The 12,186-nt window shown below is 45.3% G+C and overlaps 1 protein-coding gene across 2 annotated transcripts in view; it reads left to right on the forward strand.

Annotated features, from left to right (window-relative positions):
* Window positions 1-7,889, forward strand: part of IGF1R (insulin like growth factor 1 receptor) — a 177,722-nt gene extending 169,833 nt beyond the window's left edge. For both annotated transcript variants that reach the window (XM_062584161.1, XM_062584160.1), the window contains exons 20-21: window positions 214-348; window positions 5,970-7,889. In XM_062584161.1, coding sequence (XP_062440145.1) covers window positions 214-348; window positions 5,970-6,336 — 502 coding nt within the window. In that variant the 3' untranslated portion in view covers window positions 6,337-7,889. The remainder of the gene's footprint in view (window positions 1-213; window positions 349-5,969) is intronic.
* Window positions 7,890-12,186: the final 4,297 nt, after the last annotated feature.

Raw genomic sequence — 12,186 nt, forward strand, 5'->3', positions numbered from 1 at the left:
TCTGGCCACTGACTAGAGGTGTGGGGCTGGCGACAAAGCGAGCAGTTGTCTGTGTTAGATGATGCGAATCCTACCGTAGGTGCATACTCTTTAAGCATTTGGGTTTTCTTTTTAAAAGAGATCACTTACAGACACCTTCCTTCTCAGCATCCTCTAAGAAAAATATCTTTGTTATGATTGCATGGCTTTCTAAAGTTCTGATTTGTTTTCCAGGTCCTTTGGGGTTGTACTTTGGGAGATTGCAACGTTAGCAGAGCAGCCATACCAAGGCATGACCAATGAACAAGTGCTCCGCTTCGTGATGGAAGGAGGCCTGCTGGAAAAGCCAGACAATTGTCCTGATATGCTGTAAGTGTCCAAAGTTATCTCTGTTCTCAGTGCACAGCTTATTTTTCTTCCTGATACCTTCAATACTTCTGCAAGATGTTTGAACCGTCTCTGTCACTCTTCATGTTTTGTGGTAGTTAGACATGCCATAAAACAGCTTTCCTGGTGGCCAGAATCTCACTTTGGGCTAGCTCTCTAATAGGAATGCAAAAATCAAGCTTTGTATTCCTAACGAAAATTAGGTTTAATAAGAGCTCAGAAGTGACACTTATTTCAAGAAAAATCTTTGTGCCTAGATCTTGACTCTTCCACTTAAAATGGTTCTATTAAGTATAAAGAGAAAAAAAGAGCTTAAGATGAGCTTGAAATGTGCTGTGCAGAAACTCCCTGGAATTCAACTTTTTAGTTGAGCATATGGATAAATGAACATGTTCTTTTGTCAGGAGCAGCTTTGGATCTGCTCTTTCAGTTATAGAGCTCACTGCTGTGAGATAAATAGATCCCGCCTGCTTACAGTTTTCTTTCCTGTAAGCAAAGAAAGAAGTATGCAGAAAAACCTTTGTCTGCCCCTAGTAGCAGTATTCAAAAAAGCCTTACGGTAGTGGAGAGTATGCAGTGCAGCAGGCTTCAGTTTTTAGCTTTACATTGTTGAAATACTTCTACTGGCTTTTGTGTGCAGCAGTTTCAGTTGTTCAGACTTTAGTACTTTGATATACTTCCCAAACTGGCTTTTGGGAAGGAAATACTGCGCCTTGCAGTTATTGAAATTTGTTGGAGGCCCACAGAAGGGATACAATCACTTAAGGGCTTCAGCTGCTTGGGATTCTTAGGAAAAGAGCTTTTTTGGCTGGAGAGCTGGCTTTGGTTTCAGATGACAGGCTGTTGTTTTGTTGTTGGAGGGGGTGGGTGGTATATGCAGGGGGAGGTGTAGCTGCCATGTGAGTCCTCCATTTTGCATTCTTTCCCCTCCCTAATGCTGGGGAGAATTTCTGGCAGTCAGATTGATTGGAGATTGTTTAACAGGGTGAGAGCTGGTGTAAGGGAGGAAGGGGGAGAGGAGGCAGAGACGGGGAAAGAGCAGGGCGCCTGAAGCTGGTTTGTGCCCCAAGTCAATAGGAAAAAAACGGGCTATACAGTGAGAATGAACTTGGCAAGAGATTCAGCATTAGAAATTCAGCATTAACCTGGAGTATGTATGGTATGAACAGGGAGAAGGGAGGGGAGTCACGGTTAGCTCGCAGCAAGAACTCCCGTACTGCAGCCGGCCTGGCTTGTTTTCTTTCCTCGTCCTTCCAGGTGATCGTTTGCTTGCTTGGAGTTAGTGCCAGGTGAATCCCCCTTCGGTGTAACCGGACGGAGAATTTGGTTAATGTCTGGCAAAGCAAGGGCCTGAGCCCATGTACGAGGAGGACCAGATTTGTATTGCTTTGGAAAGAACAAGCTGTTCGCACGTTAGTTATGGCCACCATGATGCGTCCCATCGGCTCAAGATGCTGTGGAGAGTTGTCAGCAGCCTGAAAGCTGCTCCAGCCTTGGACCTCCTTTGCGTTGCTACGAGCAGGCGTGGAGACCCGGGCTGTTGGCAGGCTTCCTTCTCCCCCACCTCCAACTGTCTGATAACCTGCTGGTCTGCAAGGTTAGAAGGATGTAGCAGATGAGAATAACTGAATGTACAGGAAGGGACTTGTAATAGAGTTGCGAGTGGCCCTGGAATTGCACGTGGATCCCACTCTGTGTCCCCAGCTTGTCTCAGACAGTTGCTTTCACAAGTGTTTTACGAAACCCTTCATAAAATCAGGGGTCCCGTTCTGTGGAGGTTGCTAAAGGATTCTGTTTAAGGACCTGTTCCTTGGTGTGTCAGTGCCAGGGGAAGGTGGTTGTTTTTAAAATGATGTGAGTTCTCACTGGTGGAAACTGCTGTTTGGTCTGTGGTATTTTAATGTCAACTCAAGATGTCCAGAAAGCCAATCCACCTGCTGCAGGACACTTGTTCATTATAGCATAAACCGCAAGCCTGAAGGGGTGCTAGGACTGCGCTTTTATAAAGCTCCCATGATAGGCTGCAGGCATGCTGAGATACTTTCTTCTTTAAAAGGCGTGACTTGGAAAATACTAGCGCGTAATGGCGAGCTGGTGGTATCTAAGGCAGAATGCAAATACACCTTTTGGAAGAGAGCGGGAATACACTGACGTACAAAAATCTCTGGAACAGGTGGAGGAGGTAGAAGCTGTGGGGAAGCGTGGATGCGAATAGAAGAATCTTGCTGCAACTGTCACTGAATCTCCTATTTTTAACCTCGCAGATTATGTGAGTGTTGACACAGCCGTACACACTGCAGCCACGCTGCAGTAGTTTCCGTAAAGGCCCCCGCGGCGCGTGTGCTACGTGGTGCGAGCGGCCTGGGACGTTCTAGCTCTCCGACTGTTACGCTAGCGATGCTTGGTAGTGGCTGTGCTTTGCCCTAACCCCTGGTTGCAGAGCCAGTAGCCTTCAGGTGGATCAGAGAGCAAGGACGCTCGGAGAACTGGAGAGGTTGTTCTGCAGTTCGATTGTATCTGAGGCTTGTGCGCCGGTGGATTTTACTGCGCTGTTGTCTTGTGGTTCACAAGAGTGGTAAATATTTGTGAAGGGCCCAAGCACAAAGGGGACGACAGCTCTAGAGACCTTTTACTCTTACATAGGGTGAAACAAGACTCGGTTCTGTTTATGCTACAGCCTCTTGGCATGGTTTGCATGATTTTGCAGACTGAACGATGTGAGAAGACAGATGGTTCAATCAGACAGTGCCAGGAGAAGCTGTGCTGTTTCTCTCCGCTTCCCGTGTCATGTTTTTATGTTCTTCCGTTGTTCCGGCAGCGTTCGTCAGGTGACGGCTGGGCGGCGAGGTTTGTTACAGACACCGTGCTCCCACGGGGGCCTGGAAAGTTGTGGAGGCTGGAATTGCACTGTTGTTTTTGAAGCAAAATCACTTCCTCCGTCTGCCTTGTAGATGACTAGACTGTTTACGTGTTGCTGATTTTTCCTTTGTTCCTGGTTCTCGCTGCTTTTGAAACCAGAGTCTACTACGCGCAGGTCATACCAGCATGGAGCAGCGGAAGGGTAGGAGAGGTTGTCTTTCTCTCCTCTACCAAATCAAGCCTGATGAAAAGCTCAAAAGCATACTAAAATGGAGTGCAAACTCCATAGTAATTTTCTGTTTTCTTTTTTATTTTTTGAATGCCCCAGTGCAAGAAGTAACTCAATTCTTGCTGTGTTCTTTGAGCAGAAGATGCATTAGAAAGTCACTGGTGGCTCCCTGACCTGATGATGCCTCTGACACCCTTGGGCTGACTTGCCATGGGTCAGAGCCATACTTTATGAAACTGCTCGGACTGTGTTAACGGCTGGTAAATTCTTCCATTGCCTACTGGAAGGGCTTGAATTTTTTGTTGTTTTGTTTAAGATAATGTAAACAAGTTCTTTGAGCCCACAGAGTTAAAAAGAAAAAAAAAAGTCCTTTTATGGGAACTCTGTAGGGTTTTTAAATCTGGAACGGCTTAAAAGAAACATCACATGTCCTTGTTTGTGCTGATGTCACATGCATTACTCCACTGCTCGCGGTATCTCCTTAGCGCTGCCCTTAGGCCTCGGGGCGAAGCGCCAGCGAGTATCCAGTGTTCTTGGCTCCCGCCAGCGCTGCTATTCCGGGCCGCAGCAGTCAGCTGGAAAGGAAACAGCAATGAAGTAACAGAAATGGATTTTATATATTTATGTCTGAAGCTTCCCTCCTCGTTTGTGGGTGAGGGTATAACACGGTTTTATAGTTTGGCTTCGCTTTCGGCGTGGAAGACTTTTAAAGGCTCGAAAACAGGCAGTAGTTTGACACCGCCGAGGTGCCGACGCGCCTGCTGCGCTGCAGCGCTCCCCGCCACGGGGCGTCCTCGCCGCGCAGACCGCTTTCGCCACCTTCTGCTTGGGCGTCACGAGGCGGCGGGCAGGTGGCTGCGGCGCCTGCGGGCGGCTGTGCCGGCCGCGCGCAGACGGGAGCGCGCGTGGCTCCGGATGCGCCTCAGCCCGGGTTGCTTCTGTTCTGGTCGGGGCGCTGCGCTCGGTGAGCCTCGCAGCCCCAGCGCTGCAGCTTTCCGTGCCCTCGCTGGCGGGCGTCCGCTGAAAGCGCCGCGGCCCCGCGAGGGAGCGCGGCGGGTTTCTTCTCCCCGGGAAGCAGGTTTCTGGCGGAGGGGGTTGCTGTGGCTTTGGCGACGTTTCCGGCCGCGCAGCCGAGAGCGCCCGGCCCTGCCGCGGGCGCTGATGCGGCCCAAGGTGTCCTGGCTCAGGGACCGGTTTGGGACAGCTTTGCCCCAGAGCAGGGGCTCCGGAGGCATCGAGGCCTCGGTCTGTGGTGGACTGAGGTGCATCCAAAAGGAGATGAGGTTGTTCTGCTTTGTTTTCTTAAAGCGTGGCCGTTGCGCGGGCTGGCGGATGGGTCTCCCGCAGGGGTGGGGAGACGAGCCCCGGCTGGCCGCCGGGTCTTCAGCTGGTGCCCTAAAGCAAGCCCTGGCCAGGCAAAGACCCAGGCAGCGGGTCTTACTGGGACTACACGAGGCTGGAAGTTAAGCTAGAAATTTGAAATAGTTTCCAGTGTGTCACCTCGACTGAAAGATTTTTGGTTTGGAGGATTGCGTATTTGAGCCCGGAGCAGAGGAGTTCGGGTCAGTGCCGACTTCCCTGCGGAGAGCACGCTTCTCCCCGAGCACGCTGCGCCCGGAGCGTCGCCTTGAGGAATTAATGTTAATCCTCCTTATTTAAATTTGTTCCGTTACTTGCGCGGCGTTAACAGAAAGCTTCCCCCCGCCACGTTGGCCAAGTCAAGTCCTTTGTTACATTGTGCTTAAAGGTCGAGGTGATCTCTCAGGAATATCGAATTCTGCTGTGTCATGAAAATGCTATTTTCATTATGTATGTGTTAGTGTTTCATTTTGTGGTTCTTGTTTTGCCAGCATGGGATGTTGTGCAGATATAATCATGGACGTGTGTAAACAGAGGATTTCACACTCGAAAATACTAATGCATCCCTGGCCGTAAATGTGAATAACTTAATTTTAAAGTAAAAAATCAGAGAATGTCTTTGAGATTTGCAAGAGTTTTTCAGGGGTTACAGTTAATTTTAATGGCAATTTCTCGGGAAAAAGGCTGTGTTTTATCTAATATGTATTTTCTACTTGCATTTTTTTTCAAGACAGTATTGATAGGGTACGGACTAACAGTTTGAAAAAGATACTCTGAGAAGTACCATCAAGTCACTGTATGATTGAGTAAATATAGGGTATTGGGGAGGAGAGGGGGGAGGAATAGCCAGTCAGAGTAAAATATTGCTGTTGCTGGATGTGAGATATCCATGAGACTGTTTTACGAGCGAGCGAGGAGGGGAACGGAGGAGCCCTGGGTAGGAGCTGCAGGAGCAGCTCTGTGGTTGGAGAGAAGGTTGAAACGCGACACGCGAGGATCTCGGCCTGTGAAAATCCGTCATTTCGTCTTCCATCAGAATCGAGCGGTTTTCCTAAAGCGCGCGGGCTAATTCAGTCGCGCTTGGTTGGGCTCCGCTCCCGTTGCTCGGGGTCGTGAAACACCTCAGTAACTGGCTTTGCTGTTGTTCCCCGTCCAGGTTTGAACTGATGCGCATGTGCTGGCAGTACAATCCGAAGATGAGGCCCTCCTTCCTGGAGATAATCGGTAGCATTAAAGACGAGCTGGACCCAGCGTTCAAAGAGGTCTCCTTCTTCTACAGTGAAGAGAACAAGCCTCCCGACACGGAGGAGCTCGACTTGGAGACTGAAAACATGGAGAGCATTCCTTTAGATCCCTCCTCCACCCTCCAACCCACTGACAAGCACTCAGGACACAAAGCCGAGAACGGCCCCGGCGTGGTGGTCCTTCGGGCCAGCTTTGAGGAGAGACAGCCGTACGCACACATGAACGGGGGACGCAAGAACGAGAGGGCCTTACCCTTGCCCCAGTCTTCGGCCTGCTGATCCTTAGAACCCGAATCTCACAAACACGAAATACAGAGAAACGCGTGCATTGGGGGCGGAAAGGAAGAAAACTACAATATATTCAAAAGCCTACTGTACCTCAGTGGATCTTCAGAACTGCCATAGCTGCACTTGGGAGAACCCTTTTTTCAGTAAACAAGTTGTCGGTTTTTTCTTTTTTCAATATGCAAGCAGATGTTTGTTTCGGCAAAGGACTCCGTTCGTGGGGCGCACAGTTGGCCTTTTAAAACTCTAATGTTAACACTTAATAGCAACAGAAAACTTGAGATCTGATGTCTCTCTCTTTCTCTCTTTCTCTCTCTCTCTCCTCTCTCTCTCTCCTTTGCTTCGTAATGGGAAACATATCTGCGTGCAAGTTCAACCGTACAGCACTTTTATCAGATCAAAGATATCGCAGGCCAGGTGGCTCCCCAGTACCCTTGCAGGCACCTGCCTAACACTGTAGGTCTTTATAAAAAAAACAAAAAAACAAAAAAACAAAAAAAAAAAAAAACAGAAAAAAAAACAATTAAAAAAGACTGGATTTTTAATGTTGCTCTTTAATCTTTTTAGGAACACGTAAAAGAATAAAAAAGGGCCATCATTCGTCCAAGGTTGTTACCATTTTCAACGCTGCCAAATTTTGCCAAAAAAAAAAAAAAAGAGAAAAAGAACTGTTTTTTGTTTTGGGGTTTTTTTTTTGTAGGCATGGAAGGAGCACAGTAATCAACTGCTCTATTTAAATGAGATCCTGACCAATACGCTCTATTCAATCATACACTGGTATTAAAAAAAAAAAAAAAACCAAATTGTCTAGATCTTTTTTTCAAAACTGGACAAAATGTGATTTTTTTTTTTCTTTTTTTCGTGATGGAGAAGAGAAAGGGGATGGGGTAAAGAAACAGCCCTCTCACCACCCCTACCCCCATCCCTATGAATTCTGGACAAAACTGGCAGTGGTGAGCTAAACAAATACATGCATTTTGTACAAAAAAAGTCAACCGCACGCCAAAAATGAAACATGAAAAATATGAAAATAGCCGGCAGAGATCTCCATCATTGCAGCCTGCCTTCCTTCACAGGCTTGCAAAGGAAAAACACCTAGGAAAGAAAAATTGGAGAAGATTAAAAAAAAAAAAACAACACAAATTTAAAAAGCGGTAACCGGATTCAAGTATATGATGCTTTGTTGACCTTTTCTCTTTATTATTAAGACTTCTCGAAGGGTCTTGCAGTTCTATGTTAGACCATGGATCATTTGCATACACATTGTCTTTTGTGTCACTTTTATAACTTTTTTACGGTTCAGATACTCATCTATATGTCTGTACAGAAAAAAGCTGCTATTTTTTTTGTTCTTTATCTTTGTGGATTTAATCTATGAAAACCTTCAGGTCTGCCCTGCTTCCCTTCCCTTCCCTCCCACTTCAACCGATTTTCTTATGCTTTGTACTATAGTGTGTAACTTTACTTCCTCCTTCCCAGTAACTGATACCTTTCATATGATTTGCCATGAACTGTTTAATGCCTTTTTATAAATACATTTCCTCCTCTTTTTTTTTTTTTTTTTTTTTTTTTTTCCATTGGTTGTTTTACAACATCTTGGCTGTGTGGGTTACAGGGCTTTTGAGGGGGCCGGGGGGAAGGAGGGCCACCCTGCGCAGAGGCGCTCGAGCAGGGCTGTGGCGTGGTGTTTTGGAACCCGTTTTCCTTTCTTCCCGCTAACCCCTGCCCAGACAGCGTGCGAGTCTGTTACAGTGCAAGGCATGATACAAACTCAGGTCAGAAAAAAAAGGTTACTATTTAGTACATGCTTGTTCAGTGTTTATATTCATTGTTGTACAAGGGTCCTACCCCTCCTTCCCGCCCTGCTTGTTTTGGTTGTGGCACACATCCACCCACCCATCCCCACACACGCTCCACATCCACACACACACGCACACATCCACACACACATATGTACATATACGTGTGTGTGTGTGTGTGTGTGTGTGTGTGTGTGTGTATATATATAGGGGGTTTTAATTTGTTGGGTACAATAGCAGACACCAGGCTTTCGGGTCACTAATTTTTAAAATGACTATTTTAACCCTTCCATCCTGTGAACAAGAGCTATCCCGAGCGCAGCTGGCGGCGCCGGGCGTCCTGGGGTGGCCGTAGGCGGCCGGCCGCCGCAGAGCCCCGCTGCGGCAGAGCCCCGGCTGCCCCCTCTCTGCAGCCCCTGCAGAAGGGGCCGTGCCGTTTCCACGGAGCTGGGGCCACCGGCCTGGCCAGCAAATGGTTACGCGTTGGCAGCTATGGAAACCTGTACAAGTACAAGCTTGTTGCTTAAATCATAGACCAAACCTCAGAACAAAAGACAACGAGCCAGCTTGTTTGTTCGGTCGCAGGAGCCTCGGTGAAGGGGGAAGGAGGGGGCCGCCACAGAGTCCACAGCCGAGGAGCCGTACCAGTTGCTCATCTTTAGTTACAGCATCTAGGCCTTTGTTTAGCACTGATCCAACCAAATGATGGCAGTGAAGAGGTGGTTCTGGGATGGAAACGTTTAAATCTTTCGAGTAAGAACAAAGAATTACAATATACTGATTGCTAGTTTTGACTGGAGATTAAAGAAGTTTGTAGTGCTTTTTGCTTGTGTAGTTTAGGTCCCATTATCTTCTCTTGCCTCTGTCCCATAGTTATTTTTCCCTTTTAAAAATGAAAAAGACAAAAAAGTTAATTAAGAAGTTATTCTATGTAGGATTTTTTATTTATTTTTGTGATATCAGTTTAAATCACTGTAGAGATGCCCCATAATAAATTTAAATACTGAGATAAGGGTTTTTGAGTATGACAGGGGGACAGTTTTTGATTTTTTTCAAACATTTATCTACCTCACTCTTATTTTTTTATATGTGTGTATATATAAAAAAAAATACATCTCACATTTCTCAGCAGCCAATAAATGCCGTTGATACTGGTAACCTCTCGCTCCATAAACCACATGCTCTAGGTTCTGGAGGGGAACAGTCACTGCTTATCCCAAAAGGTCACTTCAGAATAATTTGCCTCAATTCCAAGGATTTTCCCAAATTTTTGGTTGCAGTTTTTCTCTCTTTATTGCGGGAAGAGATCTAACAGTTGTTCGGCTTAAGGTGACCATTCCTTAAGGAATCACAAAGGCTTTTTAGCGTGCTCTCACGGCAGTCCTCAGTTTGGCAGAACAAGTGCCGCACGCCTAGCTGAGCGGAGACGTAGCTGACCTGATTCAAGAACTTTGAACTATGAGTGTTTGGTCAAATTTATTACAGAAATTGGTTGGTTGTGATATTTGAATGTCCAGAGGAATTGTTAGAATGAAGTAAATGATCTTTGTGTTCCTGCAGTAGAGCAGGCTAAGTCCTTTTCTCAGACGCCACAAGCACCGCAAGACATTTGACTGAACCAACGCCTAAAAAAAAAAATTGGATCGTGCAGCAATAGTATTGCTTTCTTGACCAAACCAAACCGTGAAAAAACTGTCACAGGCTGCCTGATGAGTTTACAATTTTAGCTCCTTGCTGCTTCTGTTTGATGAGGGCACCGATTTTTTTTCAAAACTAACATTGAATTGATTTTTTTCTGATGTGCCAGTAAAAATGCAGTTCCCTTATTTACCCTGTTTATATGCTTCATAACTGTGGATTCTGATGGACCAGCCATCAAATTTAACTGCCCTCTGACAGTGTGTATCTGGTTTACAAGCACACAGTACTAACACGAGCTTGCCATCAACATGATGTATAATGTTTCTCTTTTTCCAGTTCTGGCAGCTGTTTGTGCAGGTGTTGGTTGCGGTATCTGAATAATGTGGCGCTTGGCTACTTGGAGTTATATGCGGCCTCTTGAATATACAGCGCTGTGGTTAAGTACTGCAGTGTGTCTTTGGGGAGAGCATTTCTGTCTAACCCTGGAAAACCAACAAAAATTAAAGTTTTTACTAGGTTATTTTTTGGTTTTCCATTTTTGTCAGCTTCCAGTGACGTTTTGGTGTAGTGACTATTCCCCTCTCTTGCACATATTGATTACCACAACTGGAGATCCTCAGATCTTTCAGCTGGCTAGGAGGGTTTTGTTAAAACTGTCCAAGTTATTGGTTTTTATAATTGTATGTAGGTGGTTTAAAAACGCATTAGGAAGAAACACTAACAACGTAGCACCCATCAGGATAAGCATTTCAAAAAGCACTTCAATGGAAGAGCAGTTGTGTGACTAAAAGTATGCATGTGTGATGACAGACAGCTCTCCTGGACCAAACCACCTTCATGATACCATTGTATTCTGTGTTTGCAGTTCAAGCTTAATTCTGTTCGTTTCCATAGCTTTTTTTTGTTGTGTGTTTGTGCATTTTGAATAGCTTTATTCACATGGGTTTTTCATGCAGACTTCCTTTTGACAGTAAATCAAGATGTTTATGCATGTGAACAACTGAGAACTAATGTTGGCTTGATACAGTCATAATATGGTTTGTAATGTCGTTCTTCCCTTAGACCACTGGCTTGTCTGGTATGGAAAATTTATTTAGAACTTTAGCTATGTTTGAATAAAGTCAAAGTAATCCAATTTGCTTATAAATTGAAAACAAAAGCCCACCCAGCCCTGAAAAACCAGCATTTTGACAAATGGTACCAAGGTGTTTTAATGCAATAGTGTAACAAACTGGCATCACTGAGGGGAGCAGGAAGCTTTGGTTTTAATGCTCGGGCCTTTGTTCTTACCTGAATCACATTTTAAAGCTTTTCAGTGGCACAGAAGGTGGTTTGGTTGCGAAGGAAGGTGGCTCTTATGTAAATGCAGAAGTGTCAGATGCTTGGTACTGAGTAAGATGCTCTTTTGGGAGAGCGATAAAGTAGATGCAGAAGCCGGGCACGATGGAAAGTCTGAGGCCAGCCTGTGTTCACCGAGTCTTTCTCAGTGTGATGCCTCTGCTCTTCAAAGCTGGTTCTAAGTGATGTATGATTCTAGATATGTTCGCACTGATGCTCCTGTTGGTCTTTAAAAACAAACAAAAAAAGCCCAGTTTGCCCAGGATGACTGATGACCAGGTGGAACTGCTGTCGGGTCCTCTGGGAACTGCTGAGGGGTGTTTGGTACAATCTGAGTCTAAATGAACAACACTCCTATTGTTGGTATAACTCCATACATATATATCTATATATACATATATATATATCTCTATATATGTGTGTATATACATATATAACATAGATACATAGATATAAGCCTTTTCATTCCATTAGTACAAGTGACGCTTGTTTCCTGTTATTTTGTTTGTCAACAGTGCATTTAATCACTGGGCTAAATGGCAGTGGGGGAAGGTGCAAGGATCCACTCCTTACTAACCAGTGATAAAAGCCAGAAATTGCAACTTAACCTATGCGTAGTTGTGCAGACAAGAATTAAAGAATGACTTGTAGAAAAAACACTAGTGGCCAGGGGTGCTGAAGATACAGAACTGTAAATAGGCAGGATGGCTTTAAAGGATGCCTCACTTCAGAAAACTGGTTGTCAAGTCTCTGAAACTATAAGCACAGCCAGGTAAATCAGAACTGAGAGATGTTCGTATGAAGATACATGAAAACAAAAGATACGGAAATAGGTATTTACAAAGACACAGGGCTTGGCAGAAATTTGAGGTAGTTTCCTGAGCTTTGTATATGGGACAGCATCAGAGCTCAGGTATCACAATTCTGATCGTCGGTACTTGTAAATAAACCTCTTGACTTTCCAGCTGAAGTGGTAAATTCATTACCAGGAATTTAACAGTTATGATCGGTCTGTATGAATCAGAGTCTCAACTTACAGTTGGTCTGTTTTGCAAGTACCTTAAGA

The sequence above is a fragment of the Rhea pennata genome, chromosome 10 (genome assembly GCF_028389875.1).
Source record: "Rhea pennata isolate bPtePen1 chromosome 10, bPtePen1.pri, whole genome shotgun sequence".
NCBI lineage: Eukaryota > Metazoa > Chordata > Aves > Rheiformes > Rheidae > Rhea > Rhea pennata.